We start from the raw sequence: 20,877 nt of genomic DNA, 5'->3' as shown, positions 1-20,877 counted from the left end.
GCTCAATCGACTGTCCCGACTGGTCCAGTCTGTGTTAATGACCACTAGGCTTCCTCTTCCTGGCAATCTTTTACTTTTAGGTCCTACCAAACCTTATCATTGGGCATTGGGGATCCCATGCCTTCCATTTATCCTTCTTCCCATGCATAATAATAAAACTGAGTCAATTTAGATTTAAATTTCAATAGAACATTGCATGTGATACAGTGGGTATAGAAAAGAATCACCCCCTTTAAAATATTCACATTTTTTTTTGCTTTACAGCCTTAAATGAAAACACACAAACCAATATTTTTTCCAGCTTTCCTTACTCAATGCAATCTATAAAATCCAAGTGAAACATATCAGAGCTATAGTTCAGAAGAATTTAAAAAAATAAAAAACAAGAAATACTGAGATTAATAAAGGATCACCCCCCTCCTAAACTCAATCAGGTGTAAGTAACCACCATTTCCATTGCAGACCATGGTTACTGGCTTCCACCTGTGATCAACTGTAATCTGTGTGATTAGTGAAACATAAAAACAGCTGTTCCTGGAGCATTCATTCCCTTGCTTGGTAGTGCAACTGACAGCAAACAATTCACTATGAGCGGCAAGCCACTTTCATAAGATCTCAGGGATAGAGTTGTGGACAGATAAGGCAGAAGATGGATACAAAAAAATCTCAGAGGCTTTATCAATCCCAAGGAGCACAGTAAAGTCCATAATAAAAGAAGTGGCAAGTGTTTGGTACTACTAGGACTCTCCCTGGATCCAGCCGTCCCTCCAAACTGGATGGAAGAGCAAGGAGGAAACTGGTAAGAGAGGCTACCAAAAGGCCAATGGCCACTTTTATGGAGTTACAGGATTTTATGGCAAAGAGTGTTCATTGTGTGCATGTGACAACAACTTCACAAGCACTCCACAATTGTGGCTTGTTTGGGAGGGTCGCAAGGAAAAAGCCATTTCTCAAGAAAGGCCACATTAAGGCTCGTTTTGAGCTTTGCCAGAATGCACCTTGAAGATTCTGATGCCAAGTGGAAAAAGGTCTTATGGTTAGATGAGACCAAAATCAAACTATTTGGCCTCAATACCAAACGGTACACCTGGCGGAAATCCAATGGAGCTCACCATCCACAACACACCATACCTACAGTAAAACATGGAGGTGGCAGCATCCTGTTGTGGGGGTGATTCTCTGCCTTAGGGCCTGGGGCTCTCGTTAGGGTAGAAGGAAAAATGGATGGGGCAAAAACTGTCAAATTCTTGAGGAAAACCTGCTACCCTTTGCCAGAAAGTTAAAGATGGGCAGAATGTTCATCTTTCAACACGACAACGACTCGAAGCACACAGCAAAATTGACCACAAGGAGAAAAAAGTGAATTTCCTCGTGTGGCCCAGTCAGAGCCCAGACCTAAACCCCATTGAAAATCTGTGGAAAGATAGCAGTCCACAAACACTCGCCATCCAATTTGACCGAACTTGGAACAGTTCTGTAAAGAAGAGTGGGCAAATATTACTCAATCTAGATGTGCAAAGCTGATAGAGAAGTATCCCAACAGACTCAAGGCTGTCATTAAAGCAAAAGGCGGTTCAACAAAATATTGACATTGGAGGGTGATCCTTTATTAATCTTGGTATGTCTTGTTTTTGATTTTTTATAATTTTTCTGAACTGTAGCCGTGATATCTTTCACTTGGATGTTATAGGTTGCATTGAGTAAGTAAAGATGGGAAGAAATATTTTTTGTGTGTGTTTTCATTTCAGGCTGTAAAGCAAAAAAAAAAAAGGGGGTGATTCTTTTCTATACCCACTTTAACTAGGGCTGGGAATCAATAAAAAAAACCAAAATAATCACATAAATGTATGTAATTACTTGTGATTAGCATTAAAAGACATAATTATAAAATTAATACATAAATCATGAAGTAAATACACACTGAATCACAAAATTAATGTAGAATCAACACAAAGGAATTTAAAAAATGAATGGCATAGTTTAAACTTAAACAATGACTTTAAACCTGAACTTTTAACAAAACTACTACTTGAACAAGTACAACCTGAATTTGAATGCCTTCCTCCTAAAAGGCAAGTTGAAAAGAAGGCAAAAAGAAAACAAGGCCAATGTATTAATTCTCAGATTGGCATAGCAAATGAGATACAGACGTGTCAAAGTAAAAAACGATCGAAACAACGACTGTTGACTTTGAATGCACTGCTAAAGATTCATTCAACTGAAAGAATAAATGGGCATACATTAAAAACTGTGTGAAAACTCCACAAATACTATCCTCCATTGTTCATCACCGTCAATAACTTGAGAATTATAATCTACACAAGTGTTTTTCAACTGGTGTGCTGTGGTAATAACAGTGTAGTGCCCCTGGGTCGAAACGGAGAGAAATACAATCATCAGGTGGTCAAGACCTGTCCGAGGAGGATGGGTCTACCTGGAGAAGCCGACATAAAAACAGCACCATGATTGCCGTTTTGCAGACACAGCACTTAGCGCTCTTTAGTAGCCAGGAGACATGTCGGGGGTCAATCTGCCTGGGTGTGTGTTTGCCAGTAACATTCACACAGCAAACAGCAATCTCCGAGCCGTTTTTTGCTGTCTTCTGTCTTGCCCTTTCGGGCAGTTCAGCACGTCTAACAGATTTAATGCTTTTTTGGATTGTGGGATCGTGGTGTGCCTTGTGATTTGTTGGATTACAAAAATTGTGCCACCAAAGAAAAGGAGGTTGGAAAACACTACTTACATCTTTGTTCCTGGCAAAAAAAAATCACCGTAGCTGCCATCTCACTTAAAAAAATGGCACAGTGCATTACATGGTTGGTTATGTTGTGTTCTTTGCATAAAATTAGTAACAATACTGCAAACTGGAAAAATGGGTAGAAGATAATCATTACACTTCTGTTTTGTAGAAATTTGTCATTATACTTGGGCAGTCAGCATTGTACGCTACCTGGAAGACCAGTAAGTTAATTACATAGGTACCATAGACTTGTTTTGATTTTAGTGCCACTCAAAGGTAACTTATTTAGCACTTATGTGATATGACATTAATTCGATCTTCTTACAGATACATGAAATTAAAAAAAAAAACAAAAAGACAGTGAAAATTTTCCTTTGTAACTGTTCATTAACATTGCACCAGAACTGCCGTAAACCCCCTTACCCACCCCCCTACACCCACGTCAGTACGTATAATTCAAGAAACTTAACACCAGTGCTATGTATTGGCATGTGGCATATCGTTGTGAACCGCGTACTATGAAATTTTAAACCTTTAAAATAAAAATCCCCTCCTCGAACCACCATCTTATCGTGGTAGAGGGGTTTGCGTGTCCCAATGATCCTAGGAGCTCTGTTGTCCGGGGCTTTATGCCCCTGGTAGGGCCACCCAAGGCAAACTGGTCCTAGGTGAGGGATGAGACAAAGTGCGGTTCAACAGACCTCCTATGACGAATAAAAAATTTGGACGGCGTTTTCCCTCGCCCGGACGCGGGTCACCGGGGCCCCCCTCTGGAACCAGGCCTGGAGGTGGGGCTCGTTGGCGAGCGCCTGGTGGCTGGGCTTGCACCCATGGGGCTCGGCCGGGCACAGCCCGAAGAGGCAACGTGGGTCCCCCTTCCCATGGGCTCACCACCTATGGGAGGGGCCAAGGAGGTCGGGTGCAGTGTGAGTTGGGTGGTGGCCGAAGGCGGGGACCTTGGCGGTCCGATCCTCGGCTACAGAAGCTGGCTCTTGGGACGTGGAATGTCACCTCTCTGAAGGGGAAGGAGCCTGACCTTGTGCGTGAGGTTGAGAGGTTCCGGCTAGATATAGTCGGGCTCACCTCAACGCACAGCTTGGACTCTGGAACCAATCTCCTTGAGAGGGGCTGGACTCTCTACCACTCTGGAGTTGCCCCCGGTGAGAGGTGCCGAGCGGGTGTGGGTATACTTATTGCCCCCCGACTTGGAGCCTGTACATTGGGGTTTACCCCGGTAGACAAGAGGGTAGCCTCCCTCTGCCTTCGGGTGGGGGGACGGGTCCTAACTGTTGTTTGTGCGTATGCACCGAACAGCAGTTCAGAGTACCCACCCTTTTTGGAGTCCCTAGAGGGTGTGCTAGAGGGCATACCTTCTGGGGACTCCCTCGTACTGCTGGGGGACTTCAATGCTCACGTGGGCAATGACAGTGAGACCTGGAAGGGCGTGATTGGGAGGAATGGCCCCCCGATCTGAACCCGAGTGGTGTTTTGTTATTGGACTTCTGTGCTCGTCACGGATTGTCCATAACAAACACCATGTTCAAGCATAGGGGTGTTCATATGTGCACTTGGCACCAGGACACCCTAGGCCTCAGTTCGATGATCGACTTTGTGGTCGTGTCGTCGGACTTGTGGCCACATGTCTTGGACACTCGGGTGAAGAGAGGGGCGGAGCTATCAACTGATCACCACCTGGTGGTGAGTTGGCTTCGATGGTGGGGGAGGATGCCGGTCAGGCCTGGTAGGCCCAAACATGTTGTGAGGGTCTGCTGGGAACGTCTGGCAGAGCCCCCTGTCAGAAGTAGCTTCAACTCCCACCTCTGGCAGAACTTCGACCATGTCCCGAGGGAGGTGGGGGACATTGAGTCCGAATGGGCCATGTTTCGTGCCTCTATTGTTGAGGCGGCTGACCGGAGCTGTGGCCGTAAGGTGGTCGGTGCCTGTCGTGGCGGCAATCCCCGAACCCGTTGGTGGACACTGGCGGTGAGGGATGCCGTCAAGCTGAAGGAGGAGTCCTACCGGTCCCTTTTGTCCTGTGGAACTCTGGAGGCAGCTAATAGGTACTGGCAGGCCAAGCGGAATGCAGCTTCGATGGTTGCTGAGGCAAAAACTCGGGCATGGGAGGAGTTTGGGGAGGCCATGGAGAACGACTTTCGGACGGCTTCGAGGAGATTCTGGTCCACCGTCCGGCGTCTCAGGAGGGGGAAGCAGTGCAGTGTCAACACTGTATATGGTGGTGATGGTGCGCTGCTGACCTCGACTTGGGACGTTGTGAGTCGGTGGGGGGAGTACTTCGAAGACCTCCTCAATCCCAATAACATGCCTTCCAATGAGGAAGCAGAGCCTGGGGACTTGGAGGTGGGCTTCCCCATCTCTGGGACTGAGGTCACCGAGGTGGTCAAAAAACTCCTTGGTGGCAGGGCCCCGGGGGTGGATGAGATACGCCCGGAGTTCCTCAAGGCTCTGGATGTTGTAGGGCTGTCTTGGTTGACACGTCTCTACAACATCGCATGGACATCAGGGACAGTGCCTCAGGATTGGCAGACCGGGGTGGTGGTCCCCCTCTTTAAGAAGGGGAACCGGAGGGTGTGTTCCAACTACAGAGGGATCACACTCCTCAGCCTTCCTGGAAAAGTCTATTCGGGGGTTCTGGAGAGGAGGGTCCGTCGGATAGTCGAACCTCGGATTCAGGAGGAACAGTGTGGTTTTCGTCCTGGTCGCGGAACAGTGGACCAGCTCTACACCCTTAGCAGAGTCCTGGAGGGTGCATGGGAGTTCGCCCAACCAGTCTACATATGTTTTGTGGACTTGGAAAAGGCGTTCGACCGTGTTCCTCGGGGGATCCTGTGGGGGGTGCTCCGGGAGTATGGAGTATCGGACCCCCTGATAAGGGCGGTTCGGTCCCTGTACAACCGGTGTCAGAGCTTGGTCCGCATTGCCGGCAGTAAGTCGAACCCGTTTCCAGTGAGAGTTGGACTCCGCCAGGGCTGCCCTTTGTCACCGATTCTGTTCATAACTTTTATGGACAGAATTTCTAGGCGCAGCCAGGGTGTTGAGGGGGTCCGGTTTGGTGGACTCAGGATTGGGTCACTGCTTTTTGCAGATGATGTTGTCCTGTTTGCTTCATCAGGCCGTGATATTCAGCTCTCTCTGGATCGGTTCGCAGCTGAGTGTGAAGCGGCTGGGATGGGAATCAGCACCTCCAAATCCGAGACCATGGTCCTCAGCCCGAGAAGGGTGGAGTGCCCTCTCAGGGTTGGGAGCGAGATCCTGCCTAAAGTGGAGGAGTTCAAGTATCTCGGGGTCTTGTTCACGAGTGAGGGAAGAATGGAGCGTGAGATCGACAGGCGGATCGGTGCGGCGTCCGCAGTGATGCGGGCTCTGCATCGGTCTGTCGTGGTGAAAAAGGAGCTGAGCCATAAGGCAAAGCTCTCAATTTACCGGTCGATCTATGTTCCTACCCTCACCTATGGTCATGAGCTATGGGCAGTGACCGAAAGAACGAGATCGCGAATACAAGCGGCTGAAATGAGTTTCCTCCGCAGGGTGTCTGGGCTCTCCCTTAAAGATAGGGTGAGAAGCTCAGTCATCCGGGAGGGGCTCAGAGTAGAGCCGCTGCTCCTCCGCATCGAGAGGAGTCACATGAGGTGGCTCGGGCATCTGATCAGGATGCCTCCTGGACGCCTCCCTGGGGAGGTGTTCCGGGCACGTCCAACTGGGAGGAGGCCCCGGGGAAGACCCAGGACACGCTGGAGGGACTATGTCTCCCGGCTGGCCTGGGAACGCCTCGGGATTCTCCCGGAAGAGCTAGAAGAAGTGGCCGGGGAGAGGGAAGTCTGGGCATCTCTGCTCAAGCTGCTGCCCCCGCGACCCGACCTCGGATAAGCGGAAGAGAATGGATGGATAAAATAAAAATTTTACTTTATAAAATTGTTAAAGGTAGTATATAAATACGGTACTGGATGTGAATGTAATTCTTTACGTACACACTTAACATTTTTCTATACTTGTTTTGTAATGTTAAAAAAATAATTATATGAAAAACAAAGCACTGCCGGAAGGCGTTTGCCTCTTGTCGGTCCTGGATGTGATATTTTTTGAAGGTGTTAAACTGGCCACATTAATCGCAGAAATTAGCGAGTTAGCTTTCCCAGGCCTAGTAATAACTGAAAAACAACACCCTGAACCCCTCTAAAATCTACACTAAATGTTTTGATTTCTCATATCAAGTAGCATTAAGATAAACTTTGCACATCCTGTCCCATTGATAAAGATAGCGTTAAACTGGGCCTTTTATGCACAAGCCTGAGAAACCCATGATATAACTCCCTTCCCTTCCTATCACTCGTATTAAGAAAGTGGCCACTCCAAAAGTGGAGTTTTAACAGGATTAGCTGCCCAATCCTCCACACTTGATCCTTTTCATTTAAAGAGAGATTATGATAACTATAGAGACTGTGAATTCCAGGGACTCAAACTCACAAATAAGCGAGCTCTTATGTACATCTGTTCTTTCCATCCACAGCTTTCTTTCCCTTCTTTGTCGAGTTCATAGGGTACTTCAGCAAACAATTCCACCTGATCCTGATTATTCCAGGAAGGAACAATTACATCAACTGTAATAAATATGTGTGGCAACACAACAGCCACACTGTGACTTTAAAGTTAAACTAAAAAAGTTCCAGAATACTGACCTGAAATTGGTCTGCCATAAGTTAATGTGTGTGCATACCCTATGTTGGGCCAGCATACAGTCCAGAGTGGGTTCCTGGCTAGCACTACTTCATGATCCCAAAATGGACTGAAAGGTTTGAAAATGTTAACAACTGAATGAGAGTAAATTTTGGGTTGAATGAGTGGAAGCAGGCAGGGCTGAGCAAAGAGAGTGACATCAGTGTCTGCTGGCTTGGTGCTAAATCGCTCACTCTCTGGCGTAGCAGAGCATAGCAGCATGAGGCTGCTGGTTCGGCTTCTGCTTTTGAGTTGGGCTGTCAGCCAGAGTGAGTCACTTAACCTGCTTGTAATCCAATGGCAATAAATATATCTAAATAATTTTCCTAACACTGTGTTATGGAGTGGACAATCACTATTTTGGGACTGCATGGACAATATTAAAAGCAAGCTGCAGCCTGCCTTGTTTATAAGTTAGTGCTCAGACGGACTGTGATGACCTGTAAATGAACACTCCAGGCACAGAGCGATGCATTGTGGGAATGCTTTATGTCTTTGTTTTAATCCGATGTATTTTGTAGATTTTCCTTTTTATGTTATCTAACTCTAGGCTCTCATTTTCTTTCATTATTATCTAAGTGTATAATTCACATTATAATATTAGATTACAATAACCAGACAGCCCGTAACTCAAATGATAGACAGGATAACCTCTTTTCACAAGGGAACTGGAGATACCACAAACAAAGCAACTTTCATGATAAAAGCTTTTAGGCAGAGGACCACAGGGTCATTTGGCATAAAGACAGAAGAGGGACAACAGGGACATCAGAGAGAGAAAGAGGGTGGGAGAGACTCCATTCCATCAGAGAGACTATAAACCTGAACACTGAAGAAGCTCTCCATGCATCTGCTTGACTGCTGACTAAACAAACTGCCAGGACAACACCCTTAGTCACTGATGTTTCCTTTACTGCTAATGTTCTGTTTCCACATCATTAAAGAACTACCAATTTCTACTTTCCATTTAGATTTTTTCTTGTGCTATTATTCTATTCTTCATAAATACTACTTTGCTTTTACATTTTCTATACCTTATACATCTTGAGTGAGTGAAATGATAAATAGAAGGTCAACAGGCAGAGGGGAACACCCCAACAGAGGAAAGCTTGATAGGAATAATGCATCATTCCTTGGTTAAGTGTCATTGCCCAAGATGCATCAGCCTCCACTTATCTAATTCAGTGTTTTTTAAACTATGGGTCACAGCCCATATTGGGTCACTGACAAGTTTGTGACAGGGCACCACATGATTATGTCATAAAAGTAGCCGAGTTTAATCAAGAACGAATTCTGTGTTGAGCGATTCACCTCCTTCTGTTTAGCAGACTATTTATTATGGGAATATATTATGAGAAACAATGCTGTTGACGGATCACAGGGAGTTAAGAAATAACCCCCACATCACCACCTACCCTGTCACAACCAGCAAAACGATCAAACTGAGATGACGAATGTGACCTCCGGGTGGCACCACCGAGTCCCCAAACCCAAGACACAATTACACCAAGACAGTCCCGGGGGTAATTATGTTTTTCCAAACTCCACATCACAATATCCAATGAACACAATACCTTATTTTGCTTTCTTTTATGATAGAGCCCTCCTCCAACTAAGTATGGCCTCACATAATGGAAGCACTCACAGGTCATACAGAAGCCTCCCAAACCAGGAAGGTGTATCCCCAACAGCACCCTAGGACTCTGACAGGGTCATCCTTCGAAACTACAAGTCCCACTCAAACCTGAGAGTGTCCGTTCCAAATTTCCTAGTCCATCCATTATTCTTTTACCACAGTTGAGATAGGAATCAATAACTATTCTGGCTGGGATATGCCTCTGCTCAGATTGTCCTTCCATTACGGCTTCCTGGCCTGACAACATTTACCTTCTATCCCAGCCGGGATGCCAGTCCATCCACCATGGCACTTACACTAACAAGCAAAGACACTTCTAAGAAAAGGGGTGAGATGTGGGAATGTCACAGGTGATGGGACCGCAGTATAAGGATGTGACAATTATTGAGAATGCCATGACTTACGAGTGATTAGGATATGTGGTATATACTGTATGCTTTATACTAAAAGCAGATTCAGTGGCCATAGACAAATGGTCATTGTTTCATTATATGTTCACTGTTACAACATAAATTGAATCTAATTCTGTAGCAGAGACATAATAATAATAATAATTCATTACATTTATATAGCGCTTTTCTCAGTACTCAAAGCGCTATCCACACAGGGAGGAACCAGGAAGCGAACCCACAATCTTCCACAGTCTCCTTACTGCAAAGCAGCAGCACTACCACTGAGACAATTCTGCACTAAGTTCATTGTGCTTCGACCACTACAAATGCCTTCTCATAACACTGTTTCAAATTGCTTTTATAAATTTCAATCTGCTAGTAGTGTGAAGGACATGGTTGTTGGACCACTGAGAATTATAAGAATGGCAGAAAATATATAAAGGTTGAGACAAGCTGTAGAAATTCTGCACAACTTCACTCAGTAACAGAAAATGTTTCAAACTGGTCAGTTCACCAAATTATTCATAAAGATTTATCCTGTCACCATATAAAACACTGCATACGTTCTTTTAGGACTAACTTAGCTACTGTTTTTACTCAATTTATTGAAGTATTAAATGAAAAGCATGATATGTTGAACTATTTGCAAACTCATTTAGAAAAACGTATTGTTAATGATGGAATTCATATGAAAAGTAGTATTTTATTTTTTTAAATGTTATTTAATACCAGGTAAATAAACTGCATCAATTAATTGTTTTTTGATTGCTTTATTCCTTGTCCGGCGCCATGAGTCAATTGATTATGTGATCTTTTATACTGTTCTTTCAAAAACCATCATCTCCTAACACTAAACCCCAAAAATGAACTTTTCTCAGCTTTACAAAAGCTTAAACTAAGTATTTACTCTTGCAGTGATATACTGCACCTTAGGAATCTATTCCATGTTTTCAAATGATAATTATTGTTTTATTAATGTGTTTGCTTTCTAATTCTCTTTTTGTAATATTCATGCGAGAAGTGTGCTTGAAAGGAAACAACACCGTTTACTGTTTATTGTCAAATGGTCATTGTTATTTGTCTGTTTATTGCTCTGCTATCATCATGGTACTAATCCTTTTCTCGGGTCCCAGAATGGTATTGATTTTCTTATTTGGGGTCCTAAGATTAAAAATCTTAAGAGGCCCTTGTCTACCGGATTCTCAGAGACCAAGATATATCGGCCTTTAGGTCTAGATAGCATGTGGGGACCCTGTGAAGATGTGTCACATGTTATTCTTGGGGACCAAGGTGTGTCAGGCTTTAGATCTCGGTTATATCCCGGGACACCAACATGTTGTCCCTGTTAAACATAGTGAGTGCCTATGTGGGTTAATGAGGAGTGATAGGCTGTACAAGTGTCACTCCAGAGAATTGTGTTACATATGGCGAATGGGGTGTGAAGCCTCCGAAATGTTCCAGGAAGCAGGCCAAGATCCTCACCAGTCTGCCCAGAAAACACTCACTCCAAGTCCCCATTTACTACCTGCAGGCTTCCACCTACACAGGCCCAAAAATCAGGATTTGGCTTTGATGTTAAATATGTAACTAATGTACCAGAAATATTTACCACAATCCTCAACAAGGGAAGGAGTGACCATAAAACTCTGGCTTGTAAACAAGGGTGTAGTGATGAATCTTTATAAATGAAGACATTTACTAAAAATTAGAAAAATATATAACAAAATGCTCAAAAGAGAAAAAAAAGATTTATCAAAAAAGGCAATCCAAGGTGAACTAATCCCAATACACAATAAAAAGGCCAAAATGCAGAAAACAAAGCAAATAAATCACATTAAACAGAAAATGCAAAGAAACAGCAATACTGTACTCACAAGACTCAAATTTAATGATCCACTGCTGGACCCTTCTGTCAGATTTCCATAAAAAGGGAGGGAGGACACAGCAACATCAGAGTGGTCCACTAACAAATTACAAAGAATGGACAAACATACAAATACACAGTTCTGATGGATGGCGTGCAGGGACTGGCATCATAGCTGGGGCTGAATAAGAATCCTTGCTCCACCACGAGGCAAATTTAATAAAAGGACAGGGGAACACAATTTATTTGGGTTATTTTCTTCCCCAAATGCTAGGTAGCAGTACCTCTGGGTTATGGTACCTCTACAGATACGAACAGAGCATGTTGGGAACTATAGTTTCATGGAACAGCCCTGTTGGGGGGGACGTAAAACGGATTAACAGTCCCAACTTTGTGGGGCTTCAGCCTTACCCAGAAGTACTTCTGGAGGGACAGTCTCGTGACACCGGAAGTAACTCCCAGGTTCTGTGTAAAAGAAGCAGCCCCACTTTAGTACGGGGCTTTGCATGTGAGATGCCTTGGGTTTGGTCCTCTTCAACAGATGATTCAGATTTGGACACTTTGTTAGCACCTCTCGTATTTCAAACTTGTAAATGTTTGAAGCATGGAATTCACCTATCGTATATAGTGCCTTTAACAACTACATATATCTTTTATACAAGATATTTTATATTGTAGTTCCTTTGTATTTAACTATAGCTATTTGCCTTATATATTGTCTTTCCTATTTATCTTAACTAGCTGAAATACCCAGCGTTGCCCAGGAGGAAAATAAAGTGGTTTTTTTTTTGTAGCTGTTTGAGAAAAAAAAAAAAAAAAAAAAAACACAACTTAACAAAATAATACAACAAACAAAACAAAAATAAATTAACAAGCAACGAAGACTTACTAATGTGCTTGTTCTTGTATGTATGTTATCATTCAGTTGACACTCGGAACTGGCCAACTCTAATTAATTTCAAAAGTAACAGGGGTGCGTTGGTGCACAAACAAAGAATGCTGGCAGTCACCTCCAGTTCACCCTCTAGTGGTTGTTCCGAGTGTCAACTTGATGATAACATGCATACAAGACTGCAAGATCACCCCCCCCCCCACCCCAACCCAGGAGAGGGTGGGTTATGGTTGATTTCACCCTACAGTATTTTTAGTCGACCAATGAGAAACATGTGTACAAGTTTCATGAATATGTATTTCATATATATATATATATATATACACACACACACACACACACACACACACACTACTGTGCAAAAGTTTTAGGCAGGTGTGAAAAAATGCTGTAAACAAAGAATGCTTTCAAAAATGGAAGTGTTAATCATTTATTTTCATCAATCAACAAAATGCAGTGAATGAACAAAAGAGAAATCGAAATCAAATCAATATTTGGTGTGACCACCCTTTGCCTTCAAAACAGCATCAATTCTTCTAGGTACACTTGCACACAGTTTTTGAATGAACTCGGCTGGTAGGTTGTTCCAAACATCTTGGAGAACTAACCACAGATCGTCTGTGGATGTGGGCTTCCTCACATCCTTCTGTCTCTTCATGTAATCCCAGACACACTCGATGATGTTGAGATCAGGGCTCTGTGGGGGCCATACCATCACTTCCAGGACTTCTTGTTCTTCATTACGCTGAAGATAGTTCTTAATGACTTTGGCTGTATGTTTGGGGTCGTTGTCCTGCTGCAGAATAAATTTGGGGCCAATCATATGCCTCCCCGACGGTATTGCATGATGGATAAGTATCTGCCTGTATTTCTCAGCATTAAGAACACAATTAATCCTGACCAAATCTCCAACTCCATTTGCAGAAATGCAGCCCCAAACGTTCAAGAAACCTCCATCATGCTTCACTGTTGCCTGCAGACACTCATTATTGTACCGCTCTCCAGCCCTTCGACGAAAAAACTGCCTTCTGCTACAGCCAAATATTTCAATTTTTGACTCATCAGTCCACAGCACCTGCTGCTATTTTTCTGCACCCCAGTTCCTATGTTTTCATGCATACTTGAGTTGCTTGGCCTTGTTTCCACGTCGGAGGTATGGCTTTTTGGCTGCAACTCTTCCATGAAGACCACTTCTGGCCAGACTTCTCCGGACAGTAGATGGGTGTACCTGAGTCCCACTGGTTCCTGCCAGTTCTGAGCTGATGGCACTGCTGGACATCTTCTGATTTCGAAGGGTAATAAGCTTGACGTTTCTTTCATCTGCTGCACGAAGTTTCCTTGGCCGACCACTGCGTCTACGATCCTCAACGTTGCCCGATTCTTTGTGCTTCTTCAAAAGAGCTTGAACAGCACATCTTGAAACACCAGTCTGCTTTGAAATCTTTGTCTGGGAGAGACCTTGCTGATGCAGTACAACTACCTTGTGTCTTGTTGCTGTGCTCAGTCTTGCCATGACATGAGACTGTCTTCCACAACCTCACCTTGGTAGCAGAGTTTGGCTGTTCCTCACTCAGTTTTAAGCCTCCTACACAGCTGTTTCTGTTTCAGTTAATGACTGTGTTTCAACCTACGTGTGACATTGATGATCATTAGCACCTGTTTGGTAGAATTGGTTGATAATACACCTGACTAGAATCCTACAAAATCCCTGACTTTGTGCAAGTGTACCTATAAGAATTGATGCTGGTTTGAAGGCAAAAGGTAGTACCACCAAATATTGATTTGATCTAGATTTTTCTTTTGTTCACTCACTTTGCATTTTGTAAATTGATAACAATAAACAATAATTATTTATATTTCTGAAAGCATTCTTTGTTTACAGCATTTTTTCACACCTGCCTAAAACTTATGCACAGTACTGTGTATATTTTATACATATATATATATATATATATATATATTATATATATATGATAGAGATTAGTTCCTTTCTATCTATTTCACACACTCCTTTGGAAAAAAACAAACAAACAAAAAAAAAAAACGAGTTAATGGCCATCAACCCTCTTGACAGATGTGCGTAAGCAGTGCTACACTAAAAACTTAAACTGGCATGTCATCAGAAGCTTCCATGGCTAAGATCCCACTAGTGGCCAAAGCAATCTGAAAATCCTTAATTAAACTGTGCCTGTCTTGATTGGCCTCCATATTTGATGTCACATTTGCTTTCTAGTAAATTTATTATTTTTAGTGTAGTCACTGATTTGTTTTCCACCTCTACAATGTTTTTTTCAGGACCCTTCTATGTAAAATATTCCTATGAAGCCACAAACATCTTTTAAGTGCATACCGGGAACTATGACATATTTCTAGCCATGTTTCACACTGGTGTCTGCTCATGCCAAGTGACCAGACTTTACCTTTTACAACTTGATCCATCTTGAACTATCCATGTCTCAGTTTAATAATGCAATAAAATCTGCACAGCTCTTTCAGTTTTGGTTATCTGCTAACTGAAGTAGTGCTAATATTCTCTGGGAATGGCTTAAGGCAGTCCACACAATATGAAAACTTTTAAGTTTAATATTTTTGCTGGTTGAGGAGCTTGGTTATTAATGTTACTTATGTGAAGTCTGCTCAATTACATAAAGTAGAGAAGTTATTATTGACATTAAAAAGAGACCTTTCATAAATTAGCAGATATTTTTATTATACAGAAGTCCTTAAGTTGTTATGGTTTGATGCAAACACAACTAAAACATCCTCTGCCCTATGCTAGCATGGGTTATCCTGGACCATTGCCTTTTAGCTTACTGAAGTCGTTAAATTCTTGTGGTTGATGGACTGTGGAAATGAAAGGTCCTACATGAGTGACTGCCTAAACATTCTCAGTTTCTGTGCATTTAACCCCCCTTTGGACAAATAAACATCTATCTATTAACATCGTCATTATCACTGTGCTTGTTAATAAGAGCACCCATGACCTACAGTTTTACCCATGCCAAGGAAAACCAGCACTGAGGAATATTTCAAATTTGTCATGGTTTATGGGGCTAGTCAATTGTTACAGTCTCTTACATGAAGTTATGGATGTGTCTTTAGGAAGGAATCCAGGAAGCACTTCTTTACACAAAGTTGTTCGAATCTGGAACATCCTATCAAGACATGTAATTGAAGCAGAAACCTTGACAATCTTTATGAAGTACCTGGCTCAGATATTGGCACAGCTTAGCTATTAGCTAAACAAAAAATCTTGATGGGCTGAATGGTCCAAAAGTACTGGAAGCAAGACAGAAACCAACCCCATGCACCATGTCAGTGTTCAGTCACTCACTCATTCAGATCTGGCCATTTATTAAATCACATCCAGGATGATACCGAATTTTCTCAGTCATGGATGTAGACGGATATCACAATATAAATGGAGAGATGCCACTCTAAGACAAAGCAATGGACATTTTGAACTGTGAATATAAATAATGTCATATTGAAAACTTTCTGGAGCACGATTAAAAAAAAAAAAAAAATGAAAGTGCAGGAGGAAGAGAAGAGACATTATTACACAGCGCCATCCCTTGGAGCAATGGGTTATTATATTACCATGACTTAAGCTGTATTATACTGTTTATTAGCACTTCTGTCTCAATAAATCAGTCACACACACACAGAATGGTCCAACTTGTGTCTGTGGACATGTTGCTACAGTGTTAAGATTACGCAAAATATGCCGTAATGCATTGTTCACTTGTTGTTTGTATTCTGACAGAGCAAACACAACAAAGAGTTTCCTTGACGTGTCCAAATTGTTTTTCTGAATGTTTTACTGGTCAATTCTGGTATGAAGTCATTCCAAGCATCGACATCTGACTTCCGTTGTAAATGAAACTCAGTACTCGTCTAGGTAATATTTCAATAATAATAGGTTAAAATATTGGAAAAAAAAGTTTACAACATTTGCATTTGCTGTTTAGTTATCAAAAATTACAACATTTTCAAAGCAATTTTGTGCTTTTTTTTTTTTTTTTTTAAAAAAAGGAAGAACGAAGAGAAGAGGGATAAGGTGAAGGTAGGTTATGTCAAGATGACATCAAATATTTTTATGTTAGGTTTCTGAATTAGTAACAGTAGTGCTAAGTGAGAGTTGGGCCAGTAGCTTGCTAACATCATCATAAAGTTATTTGTCCTATCACTTACAGCATAGCTGAACTTTCTATTAAAGCAAAGTCAGCAGCCTGAAGTAAAAAGTTAAATCTATAAAAGTTAGTAGATTTGTTTTTTTTTTTACCCCTCTTGATTGCATTGATTCAGCAGAAGAATGTCCAGACGTATAGAACTTAATTAGATCTAATTCAAGACTACAGCCATGCTCTCTCTTATTCAGCTTCCATAATGGCGTTTTGTAATAACCTCACTGCAGGCAGAGGTAATTGCTGTATGTTAGAAGGAAAAAAAACAATGTCCTTCTATAATAATCCATTATATTAAATTAAACATTTATTTGCTTAGCATTTGCAAACGATTTACAAAGCAGGTCAACATAATTGAGTAACATCAGTCTGGGGAACTGTCTGGAAACAAGTGTGACAGGACATGGGTATAAAAATGATCTTCGCAAGTGAGGAGTTCAAAATAAAATACTGTTATAATTCCTTAGTTACAAAGTTAGACAGAGATTCACCAAACAAGACAGTCTTCAAACGCTTCTTAAAGACATTGAGGGAGTCAGAATTTCAAATGGAGGTGGGCATATCATTCCACCAGCTAAGAGCTACACATGGAAAAAGCCTGGATTGAGCTTTGACTCCACACAGAATTTGCATCACCAGATGCCACTCATAAGCAGACCTGAGTGGTCGAGAAGAAGCATGGGACCTCCCAAGTGTCTCAGTATTCGTAAGTGCTAATGCAAGCAAGCAAGCAAGCACCAAGGACTTGAACTTAACAAATTCCATTACATGGAGCCAATGCAGTGATCTGAAAAGAATTAAAATGCAGGAGCTCCCACCTCTGACACTGGGAACAAAGGGCCATCAGGCACCATTTTGGGACCTTGACTGTCTAAGTGTCTTCAGATATGTGCGGCATTACAACCCTAGGTATTTACTAGCAGTCCTGCAGTGATTATAAAGCATGTGTAAAACTGAATGGTGTAGGTTCTTGTAGCCAAGCAGTGTGCTACACTCACCTGAGGGAACCTCCAGAAAAAAGTGACTTATTCAGACATATCCATCACAGCCTGCACTGTGCCACATTCCTCTGATGTGTACAATTACAGCAGATAGTACTGATAGTTAATGACTGCCATGTTGCATTATACTATAATATTATTAATGAAGAAGACAATGCTGTTCTTGTTATAGTTCTCATATTAGTATTATAATTAAATACACATAAAAGGCATTGGGGCGGCTTGTGTATTCCCACCTATGGCACCAACTGACCCGGGACTGCCAATGCCAATTGTATTCCTGCAGTAGTTTTACGTTGTCTTCCAGACCCAGACCCCAACCCCCACAGCTTCTCCTTCACAACAAGCCCCATAGTGTTTAGAGCTTCTGATGTTTAATAAAAAAATTACATAGCAGAGTTTAAAATGGGTACCTTTGGCTTTTCGTTTCGTTGTACCGCCTGCAGAACCTCCGCAGGCTGAAACCAGCAAGAAGATAAGTTTAGACGTCAGCCTCTTTCTCAGCTGCGTATACTCTCCAGGAGATCGCACCTTCACCGACCTAGAGAAACGAAGGCAAAAATCCACATCAGTATGCCGAACAGAGTTGCGATTGAACGAATGCGTTGTTCTCTGTCGTGGCCTCTTTACCTCCCGGGAGAGTGCTGGAAAATAACTTTTCCCTTGGCTGTCTGGACGTCATCGATAAACACGCAGCAGCTCTCGGGGTCGTACTTCACGAATCGGTAACCAGAACCCCTCTTCTCCACCGTGAACCCGAAGGGGGGTTCTTTGAGAAAATCCTCCAGGGCGATTGCCGCTAAGTAGAATGGTTTGCCCGTGGCGCCCCTCATGTCACTCTTTGCTGGCCGTCTGGCTGGCTGCTGCGGGTGCATTACGGCGTGAGCGCGGCTCACTCAGGCACGGCCCTCTTACAGTGTTTATAGGACTGGCTTTCCTGTTCCCCGCCCGCAGGCGATTTCCAAAAACGTGGCAGACAAACAATGGGATTGATTCAGTTAATGCATGTAGTTATAAAACGCCGATATTTCGGACACATCAAAATCAACGTGATAAACAAAGACGGAGCAGTACACAAAAGGCAGACTATCATCGGTATAACCCTCATCAAAAACGCTTGTTTGTCAAAATCCTGGAGATTAAAGCCTGATACGTGTTTACGCAATCAGACCCCATCAACAAACGTGAGGGGCTGTGCATTCTGTTAGCCATGCTTGCGGAATGTTTTGTTTATATCGAGAAGAAGTGCGCACGAAGGTGTGACATCGTGTGCATACATGGTACACTAATTAATACGTAAACAGGACTGTGCATGTAAAAGAAATACGAAAAGGAGCCTTCATCGTATTTGGTGCCTTTTTTTTTACCCCGGCCCATATCTACAGAAATGTAGTTGTTTCATTTGCTTTTTTTGAGTGTTAGTGATAATGAGGGTGGCGCAGTGGTAGCGCTGCTGCCTAGCAGTAAGGAGAACTGGGTTCGCTTCCCGGGCCCTCCATGCGTGGAGTTTGCATGTTTTCCCCGTGTCTGTGTGGGTTTCCTCCGGGTGCTCCGGTTTCCTCCCACAGTCCAAAGACTTGCAGGTTAGGTCGATTGGCGATTCTAAATTGGCCCTAGTGTGTGCTTGGTGTGTGGGTGTGTTGCCGCCCTGCCCGGGATTGGTTCCAGCAGACCCTCTGTGTTCGGATTCAACGGTTTGGAAAATGGATGAATGGATGCTAATAATGATCCCATATGTCATTTTGGCACTTTGGATGACATTCCTGCTTGCTTTGTAATGCACCTTGTAGTGATGTGTTCTGCGAATGGGCAACACAAAATAATGCAAAGAGACAGCGCGCAGCAGGGACATGGTAAATCTAATAAGGTAGACTCTTAAAATAAAGGTGCCTTTATTATTAAAGAAGATCCTTGAGAGCGATGCCATAGAGGAACCATTTTTGGTTCTCAAAAGACCCATCCACATGAAGGTTCCAGAAAGAACATTTATTTAGGGATCAATGATCTTTAATTGTCATTCCAACATCCATATGCAGAAACGAAATTCAGTACTCAGGTCCTAGTAATTAAACACTGCCCATGATAACCCTATAAAAAACTTTATAATAAAAAGTATCCCATAAGTAGCCCCTTAAACAACCCAGCTGCGAGGGATACACAAACCAGTCTGTTTCTTCGTGCCGGTCCCAAGCCTGAATTAATGGGGAGGGTTACATCAGGAAGGGCATCCCGTGACAAATTTTGCCAGATCAATATGAGGACAACAATACAGACTTCCATACTGGATTAGTCAAGGACTGGGTTAAACTGGCTGCCACCTGAACTGTTAGCCAACATGGTGCTGGCGGAAATTGGGCTACTGTTGACCAAAGAACGAGAAGAAGAAGGAGGAGACAGGAGGACAGGAGAAAGGTAAAGAGAGTGGAACTGAAGGTAGGAACTTTGAATGTTGGCAGTATGACTGCTAAGGGAAGGGAATTAGCTGATGTGATGGAGAGAAGGAAGGTTGATATATTGTGCATACAAGAGACTAAATGGGGAGTAAGGCCAGGTGGATCGGAGGTGGATTCAAATTGTTCTATCATGGTGTGGATGGGAGGAGAAATGGGGTAAAGGTTATCCTGAAGGAACAGTATGTTGTTTTGGAGGTGAAAACAGTGTCAGACAGAGTGATGATTATGAAGCTGGAAATTGAAAGGGTGATGATGAATGTTGTTAGTACATATGTCCCGCAAGTTGTGTGTGTGATGGATGAGAAAGAAGATTTCTAGAGTGAGTTGGATGAAGTGATGGACAGTGTACCAAAGGGTCAGAGAGTGGTGATTTGAGCGGATTTCAATGGACATGTTGCTGAAGGGAACAGAGGGGACGAGGAGGTGATGGGTAGGTATGGTGTCAAGAAGAGGAATGAAGAAGGTCAGATGATAGTGAATTTTGTGAAAAGGATGGACATGGTTGTGGTGAATACGTAATTTAAGAAGTGGGAGGAACATAGGGTGACATACAAGAGTGGAGGAAGATGCACACAGGTGGATTATAACCTATGCAGGGGGGTTAATCTGAAGGAGATTGAAAACTTCAAAGTGGTGGCAGAGGAAAGTGTAGTTAGGCAGCATGGGATGGTGGTGTGTAGGATGATGTTGGAAATCAAGAAGAGGAGGAGAGTGAGGGCAGAGCCAAGGATCATATGGTGGAACTGAAAAAGGAAGACTGCAAAGTTGAGGTCAGGGAGGAGGTGAGACAGGGACTGGGTGGCAATGAAGAGCTGCTAGATACCTGGGCAACTACAGCAGAAGTAGTAAGGGTGACAGCAAGAAGGGTGTTTGGCATGACATCTGGACAGAGAAAGGAGGAAAAGGAAACGTAGTGGTGGAATGAGGAAGTACAGGAGAGTATACAGAGGAAAAGGATGGCAAAGAAGAATTGGGATAGTC

General features: G+C 43.0%; 1 protein-coding gene across 1 annotated transcript in view; it reads right to left on the bottom strand.

The window, feature by feature from the left end:
• Positions 1-18,626, bottom strand: part of LOC114649944 (mesenteric estrogen-dependent adipogenesis protein-like) — a 38,453-nt gene extending 19,827 nt beyond the window's left edge. Inside the window, exons 1-2 of the mRNA XM_028799334.2 lie at positions 18,074-18,626; positions 17,857-17,984 (exon numbers count right to left, since the gene is read on the bottom strand). Of these exons, the coding sequence (XP_028655167.2) occupies positions 17,857-17,984; positions 18,074-18,318 (373 nt within the window). The 5' untranslated portion in view covers positions 18,319-18,626. The remainder of the gene's footprint in view (positions 1-17,856; positions 17,985-18,073) is intronic.
• Positions 18,627-20,877: the final 2,251 nt, after the last annotated feature.

The sequence above is a fragment of the Erpetoichthys calabaricus genome, chromosome 4 (assembly GCF_900747795.2).
Source record: "Erpetoichthys calabaricus chromosome 4, fErpCal1.3, whole genome shotgun sequence".
NCBI classification, from domain to species: Eukaryota; Metazoa; Chordata; class Cladistia; order Polypteriformes; family Polypteridae; genus Erpetoichthys; species Erpetoichthys calabaricus.
Note: the sequence above shows the minus strand (reverse complement) of the source record. Positions and strands in the feature narration are given on the sequence as shown.